Below are 25626 nucleotides of genomic sequence, written 5' to 3'. Positions count from 1 at the left end.
AAGTATACAACATGAGACATTTCATTTTAGATGTCCTTTAACATAACATGTACCACCATCTTTAACAAACATGCACTGTGAGATATAATTAGAAGAGGCAGTCTCACTGCCAGAACATGGGTCACCAAAACCAAAAGACTATTAACACAACATCCATATAGCCTGTTAAAAGTTAACCACTAAAAAAAAAAAGGTATAAATTAACATACATTTATTTTTTTCAAAATTCAGATTACTTTTTTGATATTTGCCAGTTTGCATACTAGACTTTAGTGCTTGTTCTTAATGCTCTTTTCCTCTCACCTCTGGAGTTAACTATATATAGTAGCTCCAGGGCTGCTCAAGTCTTATGTTCCAATACCAAGTTGCTTTCAAAATTCTATTTCTAATCTTAATTTAACACACAAAACCAGAATGATGCAGCTCTATAGGGTTTTGGATATTGGATACAGTTCAGGCTAGATGGAGAAGAGTAGGCTTGGGTATGACTTGTATTGATTTTTTAGGAGGGTAGTACTTCATCATGAGAAAAAGTGGCTCTCTAGTCACACGCTAAGAATTTTCTCTGGTCATCATCTGCAAGGCCTGTAATGTAATAAATCATGCCTGTAATGATTCAGTGAAATGCATTCTCTGTGGGATTTGGGTCTAGGGTCTGATATGAAAGGGTTTAGGCACTTAGTGTAATCTAAGCAGTTAATGTGCTTTTGTTTACTGGCAGCCATGCGTATTACATAAAACCATCTTTCACAGTTGAGGTGTGCTCTGAATTATTAACACTTAATATTTTTCTCCCTAATACAGAGGGATGAAGCATAAATGAATGTTAGCCTTAGAGAATTTGGCTGTTATAAATGTGCATAGCCTCAAATTCAAATCCAAGTGAGCATATAAACTTAATTGTCTAAATTGTGACTTCACTGTACTTGTACTTGAAATAACTATACTGACTGAACTGTATTCTATTGAATGCTGAAAAATGAAATGTTTCTTCCAAAGCAAAACTACTTTTGCTATTAAAAGCAAAAAGTGTTTTAATTAAGTATAAGTTAAGGGTTGTGCACACTTGTTTATCTTTTTTGCCCTAAAACCTTTCAACTTATTTTTCACTTGAATTTTGTTTGGTTGATGATCTTGGTTTTGTTTTTTACATCACAAAAACCTGCAATTTTAACAGATGTGTGGGTAGAATTTTTATATACACGGTAGATCAATTTTAAGACATCATTATATCTTACCTTGCCACCCATGTCCTGCTGCTGATTTGCATTGGAAATGCAATTACATGGTGCTTTCAAGAAAAGCTGTTGTGAGTCATAACTGATCAGTTGGGAAAATTAATGGACACGAGGTTAGGCAGATAAGCAATGAAATTTCTGATCAGACTTTAGGACTTTAGGAAGGGAGATAAATACATCGATCTCTATTTTCTTATCACTCTAAAAGTTAATGGCTAAAAATATTACCATCAAAGAACAATTGCTCCCAGTTTTTATAGACTGGGACAAATTGCCTTAGTGCTCTAAGACGAAATAAAATATGACATATTCAAAGGAGACTCTTCATCTATACTGTATTGTGCATGGGAACTGAAAGAAAGGAACATTTGTAAATAATGACTAATGGAGGATTTACACAGCTATGTTATCTGTGATCTCATTTTTCAATGTAGACTTGCCCCTCAACCCCAGTTAACGGATATCCTTCTTCCCATACATCAGCCTTGCAGGGTTTGTGCTATAACATAAAACACGCCACACACTGGAACTGAAGAGATAGTAACAGGTGACAGCAACAGATGAATATTTACTATGTTTTTTATTGCTATGTGCTCCCCATTACAACAAACAGCATCAGTAGTGTACACTTCCATTAAAAAAAAAAGACAGATAAACAGATGATGGCAAGATGTGACATGGCAAGAAACTGACATGTTAGTAAGAGCATTATTTAAGACTTACATGCAAAAGCAGGACTGGGGATATATAGAGATCTTTGTCATATACAGCAGATCTGTCTGAGGCTCAGGGATTGTCAATAAAAAAAAAAACAAAAAAAAAAACTACAAATACTAAACTACTTGGGCTTAAAAAAAGAGCTTTGCATAGCATTAGCAGCAAAGTTGTCAAAGGCAGCAATTCAATGGCATTACACTGAAAACATTTTAAAAAAAGTTTCAAGAATGTTACAATAGGTTTTTCTATCAAACTCATATCTACAACACCAACATTTTCCATGTTTGTCTTTGTTTTAGATGAAACCCTTTGATGACTCAAATCCACTAATTGACTGTAAGAACAGATTCGTCTAGAAATTTATTAACTACTTAGAAGCAGCTGTCAGATGTGTTGGGCTTTTACACTAAATGCTATTCTAAAACAGCTAGACTAGAGCCTTCTCACAACTAATTTAAAACTGGTTTCCCTTGTGTTCTTTTTTGTTATGGTGCTAAAATTTTTATGCTGCTTGGAGAAATTCAGCAAAACATGACTCAATATGCTGAAACTTGACTCAATAGGCTTGACTGACAAATTGTTGGCTCTTACCTGCTCGTGAAATAAGAGATGCTGGACATAAAAAACAGACAAGGAAGTCAATAAATACTCTAGAGTTCTTAATTCTATATACAACAGCTATACAGTAGTACACAGGCAAGCATGTGTGAATGGATTTTTATATGTTTGCACTTCAATGACACCTACACTGGAGTTCCTTGCTATTGCAGTCAGATGCATTGTGGTTGAGACATTACCCCTGTTTAAAAATGAACATCTTTCCCTTGACATCTTGCAGACAACAGTGCACCATTTACAACAGTGCATCACTTCACACAATGTGCTTTTCATAAAAAAAGATCTGTGTTAATTCTACCTCGGTGCCCTCAAAATGTAGCCTTTCACACCCTATGCACTGCGCTGGCACGTGATGTCTACGGTGCGGCTCCACTAGCTTTTTGACATATAAATATGTCTCTACATTTAGCTCTCTTGCTGGTGAAATACATATTCAGCTTCAGAATAGAATACAGTACAAGATGAAAGAAATTCCAGAAAATGGTTGTTAAGACATTGCTTTGACATTAATCACTGATGTGCTTTATACAAGAGAAATATGATTAAATAAATCCTTGATAGGGTTTGGTGAGTAATGGCTTTATACTGGATGAGGTGTTTTGATAGGGAATAACTGATAATAGGGACAGCTCTTCAGTTACTGTCATTTTACCCATATACTTAAATCTTACATTAAAACTTTGCACCATGTTTTAGTACAAAATAATACTGACTATTACACATACAGTATTTACAGGAACATTCATAAATATTTATTCATTAAACAAACCCTTTGTGCTTGATTCTGAAATTCTACATAACTAGAAACATTTCTGATTACTGGCATCGCTACAGCATGAGCTAAATGTGCAAAACCTTGGAGGCTGCTGAGAAGGGACTTCTGACTAATTTTGAAACATCTTTGGTGCCTCATCCCCCCATAAAACAACAGCAACAACAACAACAACAAGAAAAAACCCAGAAAATGTGTAAATGTCTAGTGTGATTCTGAATAACCACTTGAGGGCATGTCTTAGAAACCAAAAAGTGAACCAGCACTTTACTTCCCTAAACCTCTTATAGGAATGATTTGAATGAGGACAAAGAATAAAGCTATATATATATATATCTATGAAAAGTCCAGGAATGTAAAAAAAATGGGTTAGTGTTTGCCTTCATCTTTCTACCTTGGAAATGTCTATGAGGCTATCTGTGTGCTGTGCGGTAGCGCTAGCGATGTTGTCATTGCGCTGCTTGTAGGTTGTCATGGCAGGCAGATTTCTAATGCTGGGTTTAGTGGCCTGCACCAGACGTTTTGGAGTTTTGCTCTCAGTGTTTGGTTTGAGAGCTGCACTGATTGAGGTTTGCCTGGCCGAGCCACTGGGTTGTTTTGGTGTTTGAAGGGGGTGGTTAAGGGTTTGACCGACTGAGGCTGAGAGGGTCTCGAGTAACTGTGAGGCTGAGCCAAATCGCACCTCCTCCTCGACCTCGGCAGCTTCAGTCAGGAGAGCAGAGAGAGTGCCGCTGCGTTTACTGCATGATTCACAGCATAGTTTGCTGTAGCCTGGGATAGAACAGTACCGAGCAAGGACCTCCATCTGACAGAATATGGACTTGTCTCCTCTACAAGGCTCATCTGTGACAGAAATACATTATTCAGGTTTACAATATACACCATTTCTTATTTGAAATTGTGTGTAATATTCTTCAATTGTGTATACATTCATTACAATTCACATCCAGAGAAAAATGTGTTTAAGACCATGGAATCTTCATGCCATTAATGTTAAATGTATTAATCCATTTTTAAGGGTATGTCTTTAACAGAAAATAGGGTTAGAAATGTACCCCTCATTGGCTGAGACTTTCCGGTACAGATGAAATGTAGCAATATGATTAGGGTCATTAGGGTTGCTTAGGTAGTTTTCCCAACCCCTTGAACAGTGGAGCATTTTGGATATAAACATGTTTGTGCTCGTGAATCACCGTCATGCTCCTGCAGCACTGTCGGTATTCTGCTAAAGTTAGCGGCATGGCATTACATGCGTTTGACGTCATGTGCCATTGACTGGGAAACAGCTTATACTTCCGGATAGTAAAAAACCGCTAGTGTTGAATTTGTGATGATATTACGCTTCTAAAATACCTACACTAGAGGGTAGAGTATACAGAACATAGTGTAAATGTACAGTACGTCATTTGGGACACAACTTTAATATTTACTCTCCGATGCGTGTTTTTGGAACAGAAGTACCGCAGTGAGTAAACACACCCCGTGTCTCGCGCAGACCAAATAATTGATAATGAGATTTGTTGACAACGATTTTCATAATCGACTATCATCCATTTTATTGATTAGTTGTTGCAGCTCTAAATACAAGACAAGGATAACATGAGGAAATACAAAACACAGTTTTAAAATGACGCAACACCTATATTACTGATGGGCTTTCAAGCATTAAATGTTCATTTAAGATCCTGCCACAGCATCTCAACAGGGTTCAAGTCATGACTTCGACTCATCAGTTTACAGAGAATTATCCCAAAAGACTTGGGGGTCATCAAGGATTTTTTTTTTTTAGCAAATGTGAGACGAGCCTTTGGTTAGCATTTGGTATCATCATGAACGCTGATCTTATCTGAGGCAAGCAAGGCCTTCAGTTCCTTAAATGTTCATTTGGGTTCTTTTTGGGACTTCCTGGATGAATGGGCAATAATTTTGGTTTGGTTTTCGTTTTGAAATTTTGGTGGGCCAGCCACTTTTGGAAAGACTCACCACTCATCTAAGTTTTCTCCTTTTGGCAGTAATGGCTATAACTATGGTTTGCTAGAGTCCCAGAGCCTTAGACATGGTTTTGTAACCCTTTGCATACTGATATTTCAATAACTTTCTCATCTCTTCTGGAATTTCTTTTGATCACACTATAGTGTGATGCTGAGACCTGTTTTAGCCTACTTTACATTGCTGGAAAGCTACTATTTAATTGATATTTAGAGTCAGCAGGGCTGGTAGTAATCAAGCCTGGGTGTGTCTAGTCTAATTGGACCCCAATTAAATTTGGTTAGTAACTTGATTGAGTAACTAAGGGGGAAATTATTTTTTCTTACAGGGCACTGGATAACTTTTTAATTCAATATTTGAAATTCTTGTTTATAAACTGCATACTGTCTTTACACAGGGTGTCTTTGTCTTATATTAAATTTTGAAGATCTGAAACAACTGAGTCTGACAAATATACAAAAAAAAAGAATTCAGGAAGGGGGTAAAAAACACTTTCTAAATACTGTTACAGTGTTGGCAGCGGAGAGATAACTGCATTTATGAATGGAAATCCAATTCTGAATATAAATTATTCTACAATCAACTTTCCAGTTTCTTAAACAGTCTTGCCAGGAGAGGTGGGTAGTAACGTGCTACATTTACCTGAGTAACTTTTTGAAAAAATGTACTTTTCAGAGTAGGTTTAACTGGCCATATTTTTAGTCTTATAAGTTCATTTTTAATCACAGAAATGTACTTTTACTTGGCTACATTCTGTGGCGTTCCTCTGTTACTGTTAAATGTTAATGAATATATGTAGTTTTAATAATTAGTGTATATCACATGCAAAGAGGTCACGAGTATCGCGATATGCTGCAGTGATCTGAATGTGGATGCAACAACTGCTCACTTTTTTATCTGCTCAATCCTGGAAGATAATGGCCGAAGAGGGGGAAGGAGCGAGCGTATGTGTGTATGTCTCTCTCTCTCACACACAAACACTCTCTCTACACACAATTTCTCTTTTGCTCTGTTTCATATTCTGGTCTTTTGTTCGCTGTTGTCTTTGTCTTGTGTTGTTAGCATGTTGTGAAAATATAGACAGTCAACCATTGGGAAAATGTGTTTTTTTTGGGGTGTGTGTGTTTTTGTGTTGTAAATGACAGGTTGATAAGCAGCTTCATCTTGAACCCAGGTTTTATATCATATAAACAGAACAGATAGATTTTCAAGGAGAGGTGTGACTTCTGTAGTCACACGTCTGAGTCTGTCTGAGAGTACAGAGTACTGAGTAGTCACACCTCTGAGTCTGTCTGAGACTCAAGATTTTCCCTTCATTTTAATCAGATCCAAAGTAACTAGTAACTTGCTACATGAGTAGTCTTCTCATTGGTTACTTTATTACTCTTAACAGAGTAATTATTAACATTATTACTTTTACTGTTACTTGAGTAATTATTTAATATAAGTAGTTTTACTTGTACTTGAGTACATTTTTGATGACTCTTTGGTACGGGAACAGGAGCTTCAAAGTGCACCACACAATTTACAAGTTTAGAGATTTAATGTGTTTTTTTGTTTTCACAATTGCAAAAATATTGGTAAAGAGAAGAAAATTTGTAGTGAGGGCTTGCTATTGTGATGAAAGCTCAAGAGCAGAACTATATACAGTATAACCAGATGTGACAGCACAATAATTGTAAGAAATCATTTTTTTAGGTTTGCTTTTTCTTAATGGCTTTAAACATTTTATATTCAAGTCTGTTTTTTTTTGTTTTTGTTTTGTTTTGTGTTTTTATCTGTGTTTTTTTAATTTTCTTGACATGTTCTTATTGTCTAAAGTGCCTTGAGAAGCTGCTTTAAATTCGCTATATAAAAATAAAGTTTATTATTATTATTATTATTATTATTAGAAAGGCTCCTCAGTGTGCAGCCATGTTAAATGTTCTCTAGCACTGTAGAGTAGAAAGAAGTTAAAAAATGCTATTCTAAAGCAATCCCCTTAACCTTGAAAACATTTTCCCTTGTGGCACAACACTTCTACCAGTCTTGCAGGGTGAAGGCTACATTGCTTTTGGTGTAAATGAAAAACTGATTGCATTTTATTTATACTACATTTTGCAGTTTTGTATTATTTAACTCTTCACTGATGGGAGTTGCTGAATGTTGATGAAACTCCTAGTATAAATAAACTTTTAGCTAAAATCTGGGCTAAACTTTAGGATAAACATCCCTTTCCAACTGTGAGTTGTCAACTAAATTCGAAAGTCAACTGTCTCTTTTATTAATATGCAACCAATAGATGTTCAGTGTCATAATAATGTTCTGTAACTATTTTACAATGGTCAGAAAATACAAAATTACACTGTATTAAATTGCAATCTTTAGAAAATATATTTATTTCTAGTTTTTATTTCTATTTCTAGTTTTTTATGGTTCGTTCTACTTATTTTTACTTATTTCTATGCGCTTGTGTATACTGTATATATCCTTCCATTCATCCTTCTATCCATGCATTCATCCATCGACCCTGTACCTCTCTCTCTTTCATTGTTATTAATGTGCAATGGTTTGGCTTACCATTGCAGGGTCCTGGGCGACATGGCCTCTGTGACTCTGGTTTCTCACCAGCACATTGATCGATGATGCGGCATGTGACCTGGCGGTGTGCCACTCCTTCGCCACAGGTCACTGAGCACTGGCAGAGAGAATTACAATCACAATCAGAAACTTGATTTGTTTATACATAATATCCAGTAGATTTTAATAGGTATAGGCGTTCATAATTTTTTAATTTAATCTTAAATATATAGATCTGTGTTTTGGGTGTTTTCGAGAGTTACAGTGGATTTGCACAGTTGTTAGTACAGGGTGTGCACAGCATATATAGTATAAGTTTAGCCACTGTGTGTAGAGCTAAATGCCACCATGTTACTGCTCTTAGAAGAGAGAGACATTCAAAAGATGTTGGAAGGTTGAAAAGGTTTGTATGTGTAATGTGCTAGATAGGAAATGTCTAGTTCCCAGAGTTGATAGGATAAAGTGATGAAAGGAAAAATATCTCTGTCTCCCCCCAGAACCATGCAAGTCAAAAAGAACAAGAGGTAAAAGCTGGCAGCCAATTCTTTTTACAGTCCAGAATCAAATGTCAGAAAAGAACAGATGCCCTAATGTCCTCAAAACAAAATAACTGGCTAGTGGTACATTGTTGAGCAGGATGCTCATTGGCAGACACATTACTCCTTTCAGTTTGTGGCCAAAATCAATATGAGAAAATGAGCACTCTCTGAGCTGAAACAAAAAGCATTGTTCTGGCATCTCTTTAAGGCTCGACGTTGATTCAGGTGTAGAAATAAGCACTGGATTCCAGATATATTATTTAACAAAAGGCCAACATGTGACTTTTAACGGTTTCTTGCATATACATGCAACTAAATAACTGTGTGACTTGGCTTTCAGCTTGTGAACATGACTGAAGTCCGTTTATCCGAGCAGCTTACTATATCTAAGCTGAAATCATTAACACAAAATAAAGAACTGTGTGTGTTAACTTTAAAGTGCAAGGCTAGTAATGAACTCACATTACACAGATGTAGATTCATAAAATGTTGGAGAAAACTGGTAAATATGGAAATGACATATCTTTTTGTAGATAAAAAGGCAGACCTCAGACCAGGCTCCAATCCTCCAGTTTGCAGGGCAGGGCACTCTGTTGCAGGGACGTCTGGTCTCGGGTTTCTCTCCACTGCAATACTTGCTGTGGATGGAGCGATTTGTGCCCTCATGCAGGAACTGAACACAGCGCACGGTGCGGATCTGGTAACCCAGGTTTCCGCATGTTTTGGTGCAGTGCTCCCATTCCTCAGCTATCCACCTTTGAAAAACAAGCAGAAGAATAATGTTTGTAAAAATATTTTGGCTTTTCATAACAGTTAATTTTCTGTCAATTTTCTTATGATTATTTTAAACTATTGATTTTGATAACTATTCTAACAGCAGGTAACCACCCAGCAAGATTTGAGGATTCAATGACCAGACACCTTATGTATAATGATGTTCATCAAAGTATCCAAAATATAAAATGTTCCACAATCATTCTTACCTGTTTATTAATTGCAAAAATCTTAAAATCATGTGCACGTGAATGGACTGTGACTTCAGGAAGAGAACTACCTCAAATGCACTTGAATGGAGGGCACATGCAATGTAATGCTACTATAGTAATAATCTATAGGCATGTAATGTAATGCTCTGTAATGTAATGTTCCTATAGTGATAATCTAAAGGCGTGTAATGTAATGCTCTTTAACATAATGTTCCTATAGTAATAATCTATAGGAGTATAAAAAGACTCATAACTTTCCACACGACTGCAATAGCCATGCTTATATGCTTATCCACAGAAACACTAGACTGAAGACTGCAGGGAAGAAGACAGCCATATCATAGAGGCAGACAGATTATATTTTATATTCCAGAAATTGACGCAATGATTTTAAGAAGCATCTGACTGGCCAATTGGCATAATTAGAAGTTAACTGAGAAGGCACCTCAGGGGCCTGTGCCTTTTTGCCCTTAAGAAAATCAGAAAATAAAGTAACTCAGACTCCTCCTCATTAGGAACTGAATGTACCACAAGCATCTGTACAAGCAATTGTATGCAAATATAAAAATCTTGGAACCACACTTCATCAATCAGGAAGAACGCACAAATGAACTCCCAGGGATGAAGGAACTTTTGATCTGAAAGGTCCAACCGACCCCTAGGACAACAACAAAAGAACTGGTAAAGGAGTTGAATACATCAGGCACAATCACCATTAAGTGAGTCCTACACTGCCATGGCCTGAATGGCTGTTGTGCAAGGTAGAAGCCTAACTGACATAAAAGATCCAGACTGAAATTTGCAGGTGATCATCAGGATGGTTGGCCATAATGATCAGCGCTATGTATGGGGGAGAATGTGAAGACTTAATTCGAAGAACACCATCCCAACTGTGAAGCATGGGGCTGGAAGCATCATGTTGTGGGATGTTTTGCTTATAAAGGGACTGCTGTACTTTGGAAAATAGATGGTATCATGAGCAATGAGGATTAACCAGAAATACTGATACAACATCTCAATACATCAGACAGAAAGTTAAAACTTGGTCGCAACTGATCTTCCAGAAGGACAACGATCCTAAAAATAGCTCCAAAGTTCTAACAAAATGGTTTAAAGACAACAAAGTTAAAGTATTGGAGTAGCCATCACAAAGCACTGACATACCCACTATAGAAATTTATAGACTGAATGAGCAAGGAAGCCCATAAACCTGACTGACTTACACCAGTTCTGTGAGGAGGATCTTTTTATAATTAAAGTGCTACCAGGCACCTACAGATCTTTGAATGTGTTGATTTTCTGTATTCCAGTAGAGAGGAATAATGACCTCACCACTTGAGAATAGATAGTGTCAATGTATCATCAGATTTTCTCTGCAGTATTTATACTTTCAGCTCACAGTTGGCTTCAGTCTTAAGTGTTAAACAAATCAAAACTAAGAAATCCATTTCAACAATAAGCCTTTATCATAGTGCCTTCCAGACAATTAAAAATGTAGATTTGGTCTAATCTGTCCAGACTAGTGGTGTCCAGACTCCACAAAGTGTGATCTACCAAGTGGCAGCAGGGTAGTGGCTTTGTATGCTTCTTTAGCATTTGCATACAAAAGGTTCCAGAACGAGATTAGTGCAGTTTGATTATAATGCTATATGCTGTAGTAAAAATACTGGAGGGTTTCCCTATTTTTTCATGAAAGATTTCTAAATTTATTTAATATTAGCCCTTAACTTATATACCTCATCTGAAAGCTGAGTTCTTCCAGTTACATTTTTAAGGGTTTAGCAAAAGTCACCTTTTAAAATGGGTAGTTTATTCTAAGTAAATGTTAGAACAACTATGTAAATATACATATATTATATCAAATATTTATGTATTTATATAAAATATTTATATTAGCACATATATAAATAAAATGTTTTCCAAAAATATCATCAGCCATTAAATCATAAAATTAAACACAAAATATTGCCATCATTTTGGTGTTGCAAAACAAATTTAATAGCTCAACCACCTTGCTGTCAAGGCCAAATTAGAGACTGGATTTCATATACCCTCTAAAGTATTTATTAAAATATGCTGAAGCCTATATCCACAAAATGCATCTGTATTTTTAAAAATAAATATCTGTATCTGTGTAATGATCCAAATATAGATCTGTGTTCAACCCAAAAGAAATCACTGTCATTGTGGGTTATTGTGTGTATATTGATAGCCAAAATTTTTATTAAATCCAGTTAAAATTATATCTATAATACAGTAAAGTGCAGAAAAACTAAAGAGGTCTAAATACTTTCTGAAGACACTGCATACACATAGAGTTATACACAGAACAATGTTGTAATAAAAAAAAAGGCAGTTTAAAACTGGGGAAGCGGTTGTCTGAACAATCGAAGTCAAATTGAAAGTCGTGACATTTATTCTGATATAAAGTAGCACACAATCACACCCCATAGTCTAATGTCAGGCTTTTCATTAAATGAGACAGCATGTAGAAAGATCCCAGGATATGTAAAGTAGATGGCAAAAGACTAGCTGAGGATTTCTGTAGTTTCTCTTATATAAAAAATAGGCTATAAGGTTATAGTTTTGAAGGTCAGAACTCACTTTCATTCATGGTATAAAGAGCAATTGTGGAAGGAAAGGGAAGGTTAGGAAATTAGAGTATTCTGACACTTTGTGCTAGAAAACCAGGCCACACACTGAAAAGAAAAGGGAAGAAAAGTCAAGGAGAAGTGCGGATATGGGAAGTTAGTGGGGTGGGATAAATTTGTCACAGAGCCCAAAGGGAGAGATTGGAATAGAGAGGAATATTTACGTGGTAGGTGTGCTTTAAAGTGTATTCTCCCAAACGTTTATTTCATAACTGCATTTTATCTAAGGAGCCTATTTTACAACGTAGAATTTTTTTTTCTTTTCCATTAATATTGTCTGACCTTAATATGCAACATGTTAGGTATTCTACAAGAGCAACAATTAGGTTCTACAGTAATCAAGCAAAAAAAAGAAGAAAAATGGGGAAAACCACACATGCTCATGCATAAATTTATATACAGAGCAAAATTGCTCAGCCATGACATCACAATACTCTTCAAGTGATCTCATGCAAAAGTAACAAATTAATTTTTTAGCATTTTCTGCTCTAATTTCACTACAAATATAGGCTCTCTCTGAATCAGTTCTAAACAAATTCCTCTGCAATTTTAATTTGTATAATCGGGTACTCTACCTACACTACGCTATACTCTAACACCTTATGTATCTTATAAAAAAGATCTTCAAGAGGTTCTTTGTATAGTTAGGGGTCCTATAAGGGTTCTAATTTGAAATCCTGTCTGATAGGAAAACACAACATTGTATGGTTTATATTTGGAAGGTTTCAGGATTCCCCTGTAGAGACAACCAGAATGATCCCTAAAGGTTTTCATTATAGTTTATTTATATTTGTTTTATTCATAGCTTAGAGCACCAGAATATAAATGGGAAATTCCTTAAAGTTAAGCATGACTCAAAGAGATCTTTGCAAGCTTGAAGACGTTCACATACTCCTATGTATCCAATTACCACTGGATAATTAGTGTAAAACTATACAAAGTACTGAGAAATAGTATTTTATATTCTGGTGACTTACTGAAATGTAATGTTGGGTGTCAAAAAACAAGACTGTTTTTTTCTGACTGTTAATGAGATCTACTCACTGTGGTTGTGTACAGTCTTGGAGATTACACATCCTGCGGATGGGTTTGGGCTTCTTACTGATGTCACAGTAGCTCCTGTGTGCCATCTTGTTGTCCCCCTTTTTACGACATCCATATTTTGTGTATTGGAATCCTTAAATCAAGAAAACATTACATAAGAAAAGCCACTGGGGATGCTAAATCAGAATAAGGGTATGGGGATGGGGTTTCTAAGTGTAAAAGTAAACGATGGAATTGTACAAATAGCTAGAAGTAAGAAAAATGGGTGGGCAAGTTATTACCTCCAGCACAAGGTCGTGAGCACTGGGACCAACTTTTTAAAGCCCACTCATACGTGTCCTCCTGAATGACATTGTTGTTGTTTATTGGGACCGAGTCCTCGTGGATGATGTATTTATACATCAATGATGATCTTGTCTCATTGTCTTTTGGTATAATCTAGCAAAGGAAAGGACACACACACACAAATCAAATAAATAAATATATAAATAATAAAAATCATAAGCAACAGGGCATTGACCTTTACTGAACTTTACATATCAGAGGATGTTAATATTCAAACATAGAGGAATATGAATGAAATCAATATGTAAGTACCAGTAGACAAATCAACTACACATGACTTACAATAGCTATATTCATTCCAATTTGACCTTTACATGTTACAAATGAATATTCTAATATATAAGCTTTGCATAGTATACATATTTATAGTCACAACTCCACTTTATTACACATAACTTTATTTAAGGACTTTAATGTTGTAAATTCTTTATATTTCCAAATTTCTTGAGTTAATACTGATGTCTGGTGAAAATTTCATGTGAATAGCCTCACTGTAAATATATTTACTGAAAACTGACGAATGCAATACTTATTTACTTACATAAGATACTCAATAAGAGAGACTCATAAATAAGTATGCACTGGACATGTATATACTATAATTAAATTACTAAACATATAATTTTTTGGGTTATGAAATTGCAATGGGTTAAATTGCAATTTAAAATGTTCATTAATCCAGATGAAATCTAATGGTTTCATACACCTTTTCTCAAGATGCCACAAGACTAGTAGCATTCACTACATCATCTACATCTTTATCTATGTGACTCAAAAACAACCATACTTTCTGTTCCAGGCCTGGCAAGCTTTCTTGTGATACACATTTACTGATCATTCCCCAACTTCCAACTTGTCTAGGCTTGACTTGTCTCTGTTGTAATAGATAACCTGTCCTCATCCTCTCACCCAGAGTGACTCTGCTGTGGAGGAGTAAGCAGTAGCTCTCCAGCACCTCAATTACTATGTCAGATGATGCTCACTCTTCCCTCTCTGTAAACTTCCACTCTATTTGCACTCCTGATCTCGAGAAGTGAACAAATGCCCAAGGGCCTGGCAGCACAGATTATAGAAACTAAAATTGCTTACAATTTAGGTTCAGATTTAACTGTGTGAAAACAGATGTTGGGGGAGGGATGCACACCCAAGAGAAACAGCTAAGTACTTTTAGATGAGAAGTTCCATGCATGTTATAAGCCAAACATTACTACAGAGCAAATTTTTACCACTTATCATGTAAAACTGTTCTGTAATGAATCAATGAATCTTCAAATGTTACATGGGCAGTGGGGGAATGTGCTATTCTTCTATACTGGAGAACACTAAATTAAGTGAAAAAAAAAACTGCTCTTTATTGAAATTAACAATAGACGGTTTCCATTTGTGAATTAAGCAATCTCTTCTCTATAATCAGCTATATTAAAAAATGTACACCATACGTTTTGTGCACCATGTTTTCTATACAAGTAATTCGCTCTTCATGATACCACTCCTAAATATTGTAATTCACCAGGAAACAGTAATAAAACTGCTGCATATGCCGAAAATAAATCATAAAGAACCCACATTTGATTGTCAAGAAATTTCAAAGAACAACCCAACCGACTTGCATCAAGAATCTATACCACTGATCAAGAAAAGGGGATGTGATGACACTTGCTGCCTAGCAACAGTTCTCTGACTGAATACTCACTTCAGAAATTTTTAGCAGGAAGATAGAAAAGAGACTGAAGATTCCAAGGTCTATAAACACCAAAAGGAACTGTGCCCTTCCTTTGGTTCCAATTAGTGTTGATACTTCCCTTTCATATAAAACCGTTATGACATGTTCAGGATATATTCTTTCATTAATCTTCAACAACTGATTGATCCTGGTCAGGGTCACAGTGGGCTTGCATATTAATAAACCATATGGGAATAATAAACTCCTGATTAATTCATTTTCTAATAATAAGTTGAATTTGAGGCCAAACCTAGTCCTAATCTATATGCCAGAACAACCATTAAAATATATATTTAAAATGTGAAGGAAGCTATTAAAGAATAACTATTTCAGAAATTTGACCTTTCTGTGACTTTGATGCTGTTTGGATCAATTTCCAAATCTAATCAGTTCATCTGCTGGTTCATCTGCTGGATTTATAATTTCATATATAAATCCTACAAACATTCAACCACTCATTCTTGAGATCATGCTCAATCAATTTTTATTCTTGGGCAGACACAGGACACATGGATGGGTCGATAGCAAAGATTGTTGGTAGACAAAAATTCGTCTTGAGACATCACTCTAACGAGGATTTCAGATGGACGGACGAACAAACAAACGGACAACCCAAAAACATAATTCCTACCCTACTCAGTGGAAGTCGAAATGAAATAAAATTGTTTAAAAAAATAATTTAATAAAATGCATCAATATGTACAAAAAAATCCAAATACCAGAACAATGACTGCATCATGTAATGGTCCCTCTGTGTGCAGAGTCTCAGCGTTGTCTTCAATGACATAATCCCACTCCACTCCAAGGTCAATAAAGTTGCGTGATGTCACCTCATCTCCTTTACCATTCAGGATGTAGTGTCCTGTGGCCTGGTTCTTGACCGCTGCAATCGATGATCAGTTACAAAACCTCAAATGTTACATTTGCAAGAAACTATTTGTGTTGACTGAGAGAGTGTGAGTTATGAGGGAGACAGATGTCAGATATACAGAAGTCAGTGATATCATGCAAATATTTGTAGACAATCTACAATCTGTGAATAGAATAATATTACACACAATATACAAAAATCACATGAATATAAAGTCAGTATTGGTAGTAGTTCATTACTAACACTATTTAAGTGTGTAGAAAAGATGGAGAGAAAATGAAATGATGCAGTCATTCAGTAACACTGAGAGCTAGCGATGCAATCTGTGCCAAAAACCAGAGAAAGAGTGAATGTGAATGGCAGAGAAGAATGTCAATTAATCACCATTGCTGTCAGACATTAAACATCACTGCCATGATACACTGCGCTAGAACACTATATCATACTACTGAACATTCATTAGTATTAGTATGCTACCAATTCTATTAGCATTCTACAACATTGCTGATATACAGTCCCCTCTGAAAGTATTGGAACAGCAAGGCCAATTTATTTGTTTTTGATGTAGACTTAAGACATTTAGGTTTGAGATTAAAAGATGAAAATGAGAAGAGACTTTCGAATTTCAGCATTTATTTCCTGGTATTTATATTTAGATGTGCTAAACGACATAGAACATAGCACATTATGTATCAGCTAGTAGGTGAGCACCTGACAGGTGTTTCATGTTACCCAGATGTGTCGTGTTAGATTGACTGTTTAAACAATAAATAGCTCTGAGTATCTTCTCTTGATTTTAGCCTCGAGTTTCACCTGTGAAATCTGAGAAAAGGAATTTAAATCAGAGGCAGGGCACAAATAATGGGCATAGCCAATACAACAATTTGGAATGTTCTGATAAAAAAAGAAACCACTGGTGTACTGAGCAACAGACACCGAATGGGTCAGCCAAGGAAAACAGCAATAGCTGATGACAAAAACATTGGGAGAGCTGTGAAGAAAAACCCAAAAACAACAGTCAGTGACAACACCAACAACCTCCACAGGGCAGGGGTGACGGTATCACAATCATTTTGTCTGCCAATTTACAGAGAAATGCATCCAAAAAAATCAGGAGGAACTTTATCATTCGGCAAGACAAAGAACCAAAATACACTGCCAACTCAATATAAGACTTTATCAGGGGGAAAAGTGGAAGGTTTTAGACTGGCCAAGTCAATCACCAGACCTCAACCCAATTGAGGAGCATTTCACCTCCTGAAGAGGAGACTGAAGGGAGAAACCTCCTAAAACATACAAAAACTGAACGAGCCTGCGTTAAAGGCCTCGAAAAGCATCACAAAAGAAGTTACCAACAATTTGGTGATGTCACTGTGTTGCACGCTTGATGCAGTTGCAAGCAAGGGATATGCAACCAAGTATTACATGTTATTTACTTTAATTTACTTCAAGACTTATCTGTTATATGTATACTTTTGCTCGCCTAAAATTGGATGGTCTGATACAAAAGGTTCTGTGTTTTATGTTGTTTAACACATCTTGATTTAAATACCAGGAAACAATCAATGGGGAATTGAAATGCAATCTTCATTTATTTAAAATAATTATAGGATCAAAAGTCTAATAATCAAAATACAATTCCCTCTTTATTTGTGTGAAATTCCTGCTCACATATTATCTCACCGAACCTAGCATTTGTCACTGCCCATTCAACTTTTTTTTTTTTATCGGAAGCTTTAGAAGGAAAACATATACACATTACTGCAGACTGAGCTCTGACAGAAAGATAATACATGGCTAATGAAATATATGGGTGCCAATTGGCCAAGTTTACTCTCTTGGACAGCAACCGATGGCTATGGCATCATCAGGATTTACACTCCTGACAATAGAGAGAACACTTTTATATGAGCCACTCAAAAGCCCACCACATGAAAAGTAATCATAATGTAGCATGAAACAAGGATATAGGTTCAAATTCATTCACTCATTCATTGACTTGGTATGTGTGAAAAGGTGAGCATGCATCTTTTTTGCTGACCAAAAAGTTGTGAGGACAGCTGTCACTTACCAAGAATGTGAGGGGAGGCCTCATGTTCTTGGATGATCACATGTCTAGCCCCAGGGGGGATGAGGAACATCTTTAGGTAGCCTTTGCACCAGAGTGAAGCGGCAACAGAGACAAGATGTTCAGGTGGAAAAGATAGTAGAAGCAATTAATGAGCAGAGAGTTGAACATGTATGTTTTTTTCTTTGAAGAGGTGGACATCGCTTTGTTAGAAAGCATACTGTTTTGCTGGCTCTAGAAAGGGCAGTTTAGAGCCCTATACTACTGCAGCTTGTGTCATGTCCATCAAGCTGACTCACACAAAGCTTACTAAAGAAGGTTACTTGGGAATGTGACTATAGATTTGTCATTCAGACTTCATACAATACATTCGTCTTTTCTGCGTAAATCTTTCATTTATGCCTCACTAACACAAGCTCCACGTGCATTAATATCGGACTGAAGGAGATACCAAGGAATCCATGAGCTGTTGAGACGTCCCATTAATAATTACATAAACCCTTTGACGAATGTATAACAGAAGCTGCAAAGCAAAACCTTGAGTCACATTACAAAAAAGCACTTTATACACTGAATTTCCTGATTTTTGATGTCCATTCCTCTTCAAAGCCTTGTACCACTCACCAATAAAATTTCTAGAATCCTCACTTTCATTTAGATACACATGCCTTGCTCCTTTAGGCAGCAAGAAGACTCCTCTTGTCTTCCCTTGAAGAAAAATGCAACTGTTACATCTGTATTGCAGTGCACACTTTTGCCATTGACTTAGAGGGTTGCTTTGAAGTTACTAGCAACATAGGGTCTTATATAGGGATCTTATATGGGGAGAGATATAGGTTTTAGCAGTGATGGTGAGGTAGGAACGGGGATGGGAGTTCAAAATAGTTTGTGAAACCATTTCTAAAGCACTGGAAATGTCTCACGGACCATTTTCATTATGTTAGCTTTATTTGATGCATAAGCACAAAGATGTTAAGATATTTCAAATATTCAACTGCATTCAATCAGCATACAATCTTTTTGATTTACCCCAGAGAGTCAATGGCAAAGAAAGCATTACAATGGGGGAAAGCATAAGATTAGGTAACACAGAATACTTGCAGATTTTGTTTTCCAAAATAGGCATTTCTTTTTGGCATCGCTTGCTTAATTTTTTTCCTGTTAAGAAAGTGAGTACACATTCACATTAGCACAATGTTAGAGACATTTTACAGTACTGACTTTATTCATGCAGTCAACAGTGCCAGTAAGATCATATAAGATGTGTTATAACCTGTTAATGACAATGACATTATATTAAGTATCCACATTCAACATCCAAGTCAGGAGTCATGCTGTTTCATGAAATAAACATGCTATGACATATTGCATTATGAAAACTAAGACAAGCCTCAGCATGCAATTTGCAATTTACTGTCACAGAAGCGACATCATTCCAAAAAAAAGGAATGTTCATTGCTAAAGTACATTATCAGTCAAAAGTTGGACACACTTCACTGAACATGTGAAAAATAAAACAACATGCTTTGCTGCTATAAGATAATAATACATAAAAGGATGGTGTGATAAGTTTCCAACACCCTCTCTTATTCTCTCTCTTGAAGTTAATACGAAATAAATCACATCTCTTCACTTTACAGAGAAACCAGAAAAAGCTAAATCCTCTGTCCTGAAGGAAAAACTTACTGACTGTTGCAAAGTGATAACTGTTAAATAAATATCACCGTATCAAAAAGTATAGGTTTTGTGTTGTATTAATTACTTTTCTTGTATTGCCACATTTGTAAGTTGCTTTAGATAAAAGGTTCTGCTAAATGAATAAATGTAAATGTAAATTACTTAATAAATAGATTTAGAATATGCAGAGCATTAGCCATACAAGTACTTGTGAATTAGCTGGTACTATAGAAACAATATAGTATTAGAATAAACACATTAACATAAACATATAATTAATTTTTATTTTTTTTGACTTATTAGATTTGAGAATTCTACAACGCTGCGGTATGAATATTTTTCACTGCCTTTCACAAACAGTGTGACTTGTCTTTCACAGGCATTTTGATAAAAGATTATGGAGAAAATTTGTTCATAACACATTTAGTACATAATAAAATGTACTATGACAAACTTAATATCTATGTATACATATATTATTTATATATATATATATATATATATATATATATATATATATATATATATATATATATATATATTTATTTATTTTTAACTTAGAGCAAGTTACTTTTAAAATGAGATGTTTTTCCCAAACAAGTAGTTTTCATTTTGAATGTAGAAGAAGCATTGAGAATTTTGGCCTATTTGAAAACTTTTGGAAACATGGGTGAAGCTCCATCATGATGCCAAGACTGGATTACAGTTAAAATTATCCATCCATCAATTTTCCATACTGCTTATTCCACACAGGGTCACAAGGGAACCTGGAGCCTATGCCAGGAAATTCAGGGCACAAGGTGGGGGACAACTTGGACAGGGTGCTAACCCATCGCAGGGCACAATCACACACATTCATTCACCAGGGATATGTCTGGAAATGCCAATCCATACAATCCAAAGTCTTTTGGACTGGGGGAGGAAACTGGAGTACCCAGAGGAAACCCCTGAATCACATGGAGAACAGGCAAGCCCCGCACACACAGGGCGGAGGCGGGATTTGAACCACTAACCGTGGAGGTGCGAGGCAAACATGCTAACCACCGTGCCCCACTGTTAAAATTATTAATTCATTTTAATTTGTTCAGGACTTTTTTCACTTGTTTTTTTTCCAGTATTAATGCCTCCATTAATAATTATAAAATATTAGAAATTAGTAAAAATGAGGAAAGCTGATCTAAGTGTGTCCAAAATTGACTGGTAGTGTAAGAGTACGACCATCATAAAACAAATCTGAAACTCACAATTCAAAAGTGTACTAAAAAGGCTGACTGATCCATTGGTTTTATACTTGAACCATACAGAAAATATTTTCACAAAACATCAGACACTTACCAAAAATATATATATTTCCATTGGCACAACAGTCCAATTTGTACAAGGCATTAATGCATTCACAATAGCTTGCACATTGTGCTGTTATCATTTTTATACAACTTACTGTCTGATTAATACCTGCCTTCATTCGATACAGTTACAAAATTAATCTTGATGGCATTCATTAAGAGAGCTTCAATATCTTAGAAAGGGGTTATTTTAGATAGGTCTTATTATTTTAATGAATGCACAGTCTGATATTTGATGGCACCATAATTGCTGTGACATTCATTTATTACAGACAGCAGACCCATTGTAACTTCTTTATTTATCACATTGTAATTATGATGTATATTGTTGGTGAACACTAAATATTCAATCTATATAAAGACAGCCATATATCTGGATCTATAAATATTTATTATTATAATAGTAAAAGCACTTGATCCCTTCTTCAATCATAGTAAAGACTATAGGAAACGTCAGGTGAAAAGCAAGTACTTTTTTAAGTGAAACAAAATTTGAAACCTGAAAGACTCTGCCTCTCTAAGATCCTATTTTTATACCCATTCATGCTACTGACCTGTTGCCAATTAACCTACAGCTGTTTCTCTTTTAGTAAACACTTACTTTTCCAGCCTTTTGTTTCCCTCGTCCCAACTTTTTTGAGATGTGTTGCGGCCATCAAATTCAAAATTACCTAATTTTTTTCCCCTTAAAATTGTACATTTTAAGAACATTTTTGGAATCGGGGTTGTAAACAACATTGCCATAATAAAGGCCAATTATTTGCAGTAGTAACTCAGCCAGAGACCAAATGGTTTTTAAATTCTGTGGTTGCCAGACTGACACTGTTAGAATAAATATGTTAAGATAAAAATGAACCTTGTCTAGTAGCTTGTTATAGTAGCCAAATGTTGAATGAAATTCAAATACATATATTCAATACTCAAAATTAGAGTCACTTCCCCAGATTCTCCTGATTATTTTAAATTATTTTTTATTATTACGTATTACAGATTTAGTTTTTCAAAAAGGATGCAACACTTTTGTGAGGAATCTGGCCCCAAAAGTAGGACAAAATACTAGAACATAAGTGTGCCCATGGGAAATTACCTGTTTTTTTGGGGGTTCGGGTAAAGGTTCCTTTCACAGTTCTGCAGTGGGAGTTGTCGCCCCCACATACTCCGCATTTATCTTCCTCCTTATCAGAACCAATCTCTTTATCACAGCCCACTTTCTGAAAGACATAAAGACAACAGCAGCAGCAGCAAAAAAATTTATTAAATCAGATGTTACATATGACAATTTGAAGCCTCTTCCAGATTGGTATTATTAATAGTAGGTGCAGATGACACAATGGTTCCACTGTTCTAAAAATTTAAACCAGAATAATATGGTTTGCTTGAGAAAGCTCATGATAATGTTATGACAAATTAGCAGATTGTTTCTTTTCAAAATTATTTTTATTCCCTGTCCAATGAAAATGCATAATTCGTCTGCACTAAAAATCAGTCCATTGTTCAAAGCAGTAATCATTTGTAGCATCAGCAGAGTTCTGATTACAATTATTTTTCACCCGTTTTTGCCTCTTTGTTGTTTTGCTTTCAGATTTTTTGGACAGGTGGAGTCAGGGGAGGTGTTTTCTGTTGCATCGAAGCTACAGCTTCACTGCAGGGCATAAAATGAGTTAAAGAGCAAGGCTGTCAGCAGCTTACCACACATTCCCCCCGTACACAGATGCTGTAGGGATCCTTGTAGGAGCACCGAGTGCCATCATGCACCAGCTGCTTCATGTATGCCACATCGCTCATCTCCTTCGACTGGCAGTACAGGTGACATCTCTTGCTGGCTGGAGGAAAGTAAAAGGCACTGCTTAACCATTTTGTTCTGTTTCAGGTTAAAATGATTCCAATGTAGCCACATTCTGTGTGGCAGAATATCTAATAAACATGACTAATATATTTTTTAAATGACAATGGTAATATGTTTAGGTCTTTTTAATGCAAGACAAACAAGATGAAATTAAAATATTAAATGGTTGGTCTTTGTGATTATGAAACAAAAATGATATTTCATGTCCTGAAATATTTCCTCCAACTCTTATTTGCAAACACAGGAGTTTATTTTGAGTTAGCAAATTATTTTCAAAAGATACGCCAATATTTAGTTTGTGAAAGTGATTCCATATTCAAAATTTATGCAGGTGCTTAAGTTAATTTCTTTTGGCAGAATGTATTGCACACCTGCAAGGTTGCCAGATTTTTTATGTTGAGTTATAAGACACTGTTTTTCAATAGCACAAGGACCACCAACTTTATAGAAAAGCACTTGCTTTTCTGTCAGGGGACATAAAATGCAGGGCATATACAAATACAGGCTAAAGAAGCAGATGATGTTTTTTCAAACAAAATACAATGTAACAGATAAGCAAAAGACTATTTAAAAATAAACATATAAATGAGAAGATGACAGGCATTCAATAAAATCTTCTAATATGATTTTAGTATATTACTGATTTATTGCTACAAGAATATTCTTAAATTTGTAACAATATGACAACCGCCGTCATTATTTGGCTGTTTATAAATTAGCACTTGATCCAGCATGAACACATTTTTTAAACAATGAACTAGAAATACAACAGATGAAAGCGTCTAGCTGCATAAGTTCTGAGTATTGTTCATTCCTGTTAGTCTTGAATATGCTCTGTTCATTTGAGTTCTCTTTAGATTATGTTTTGGTTATCATTTGATAGCTGATCATGTTATGATCCTTGTCTGTTCTATCATTTTGGATTTTGGACCCTAAATGATCTCTTGGTTCCAATGTGTTTCAGGCATTAATATAGCTGATATGCTATTACAGTATCTCACATAAGTGAATTCACCCCTCACATTTCTGTAAATATGTGATTATATCTTTTAATGTGACAACACTGAAGAAATGACACTTTGCTACAGTGTAAATCCTCAAATTGGGCCCAATTTGGACATTTTCACTTAGGGGTGTACTCACTTTTGTTGCCAGCGGTTTAAACATTAATGGCTGTGTGTTGAGTTATTTCGAGGGGACAGCAAATTTACACTGTTATACAAGCTGTACACTCACTACTTTACATTGTAGCAAAGTGTCATTTCTTCAGTGTTGTCAGATTAAAAGATATAATCAAATATTTACAAAAAATATGAGGGGTGTACTCACTTTTGTGAGATACTGTAGATCCCTAATAGATGTTAACTTTTTGAACTAAAGTTTGAGATTGAAATGTATTTGATTGCCCTGTGGTTAACTATGGCTCCTACACCATCAAAAGTGCTGTTTACTGTGTACAATGTCTGTATAGACAATAAGAAAACTGCTGATCAGGGTTGCCAGGAAAAAGTATCCCAATGGACTCACTGAAGTATTAAAACACATAAGTATACTTCATTTTGCTCCAGACTCCCAGGGCAATATCCTTCACAATTAGTGGAGTATTCCAGTTTGATTTTTTCCTTGCCAAGTACCAATAATAACATCACATTGCAACCCCATATGGGTAACTAATAAAAGGTTCCTGCTATGTCACATTTGTCCTCTTTCCCATTATTATCTTATCAGTAGTTAAGGAAGTGAATTCAAGACAGTAAGTACAGCCCTCTAAGCATTTGTTTCTTGCTTTTGTTACTGTTTAAATCTGTGCCCTCACCAGAGAGTGTGTTGACACACATGTGACAGTAATTCTAGCAATTGATTTATTACTATTCTCACCACAGATGATGCTGTCCTTAGAACAGGCACATGGTCTATTTTTGTGTCAGTGTGAAGCAGCAGCATCCTGTAGGGGCTGAGCAGCTACTTTTAAGCTAATTTTATTTATTTATTTATAAATTCAGAACTTCATATTCCAGTGAGCCATGTTTCTTTGTCACATTTTCCTGACAGTAACAGAAATAAGCAAAAATTGGATGCTCAGTACCTGGAATTGGAGCATCTTTAAAACGCTGGAACAAAGAGAAGTGGGCAAGAGCTGCTTGTAGTAATGCAGCAGTTCAGTGAAGTGCAGCACACAGAGAAGCCTAGTACAGTGCCTCATGTACAGTGACAGGCCCTGATATACAGTGAGGGAAAAAAGTATTTGATCCCCTGCTGATTTTGTACGTTTGCCCACTGACAAAGAAATGATCAGTCTATAATTTTAATGGTAAGTTTATTTGAACAGTGAGAGACAGAATAACAACAAGAAAATCCAGAAAAACGCATCTCAAAAATGTTATAAATTGATTTGCATTTTAATGAGGGAAATAAGTATTTGACCCCTCTGCAAAACATGACTTAGTACTTGGTGGAAAAACCCTTGTTGGCAATCACAGAGGTCAGACGTTTCTTGTAGTTGGCCACCAGGTTTGCACACATCTCAGGAGGGATTTTGTCCCACTCCGCTTTGCAGATCTTCTCCAAATCATTAAGGTTTCGAGGCTGACGTTTGGCAACTCGAACCTTCAGCTCCCTCCACAGATTTTCTATGGG

General features: G+C 35.8%; 1 protein-coding gene across 1 annotated transcript in view; it reads right to left on the bottom strand.

Annotated features, from left to right (window-relative positions):
- Positions 1–1799: 1799 nt before the first annotated feature.
- adamts3 (ADAM metallopeptidase with thrombospondin type 1 motif, 3) overlaps positions 1800–25626 on the bottom strand; it is a 75669-nt gene continuing 51842 nt past the window's right edge. Inside the window, exons 14-22 of the mRNA XM_017452378.3 lie at positions 22833–22966; positions 22231–22354; positions 18124–18204; positions 15901–16064; positions 13395–13551; positions 13114–13246; positions 8980–9187; positions 7894–8011; positions 1800–4188 (exon numbers count right to left, since the gene is read on the bottom strand). Of these exons, the coding sequence (XP_017307867.2) occupies positions 3728–4188; positions 7894–8011; positions 8980–9187; positions 13114–13246; positions 13395–13551; positions 15901–16064; positions 18124–18204; positions 22231–22354; positions 22833–22966 (1580 nt within the window). The 3' untranslated portion in view covers positions 1800–3727. The remainder of the gene's footprint in view (positions 4189–7893; positions 8012–8979; positions 9188–13113; positions 13247–13394; positions 13552–15900; positions 16065–18123; positions 18205–22230; positions 22355–22832; positions 22967–25626) is intronic.

This window comes from Ictalurus punctatus, chromosome 22 (genome assembly GCF_001660625.3).
Source record: "Ictalurus punctatus breed USDA103 chromosome 22, Coco_2.0, whole genome shotgun sequence".
Lineage (NCBI taxonomy): Eukaryota > Metazoa > Chordata > Actinopteri > Siluriformes > Ictaluridae > Ictalurus > Ictalurus punctatus.
The sequence above is the reverse complement of the archived record's forward strand: the minus strand, read 5'-3'. Positions and strand labels throughout refer to the sequence as shown.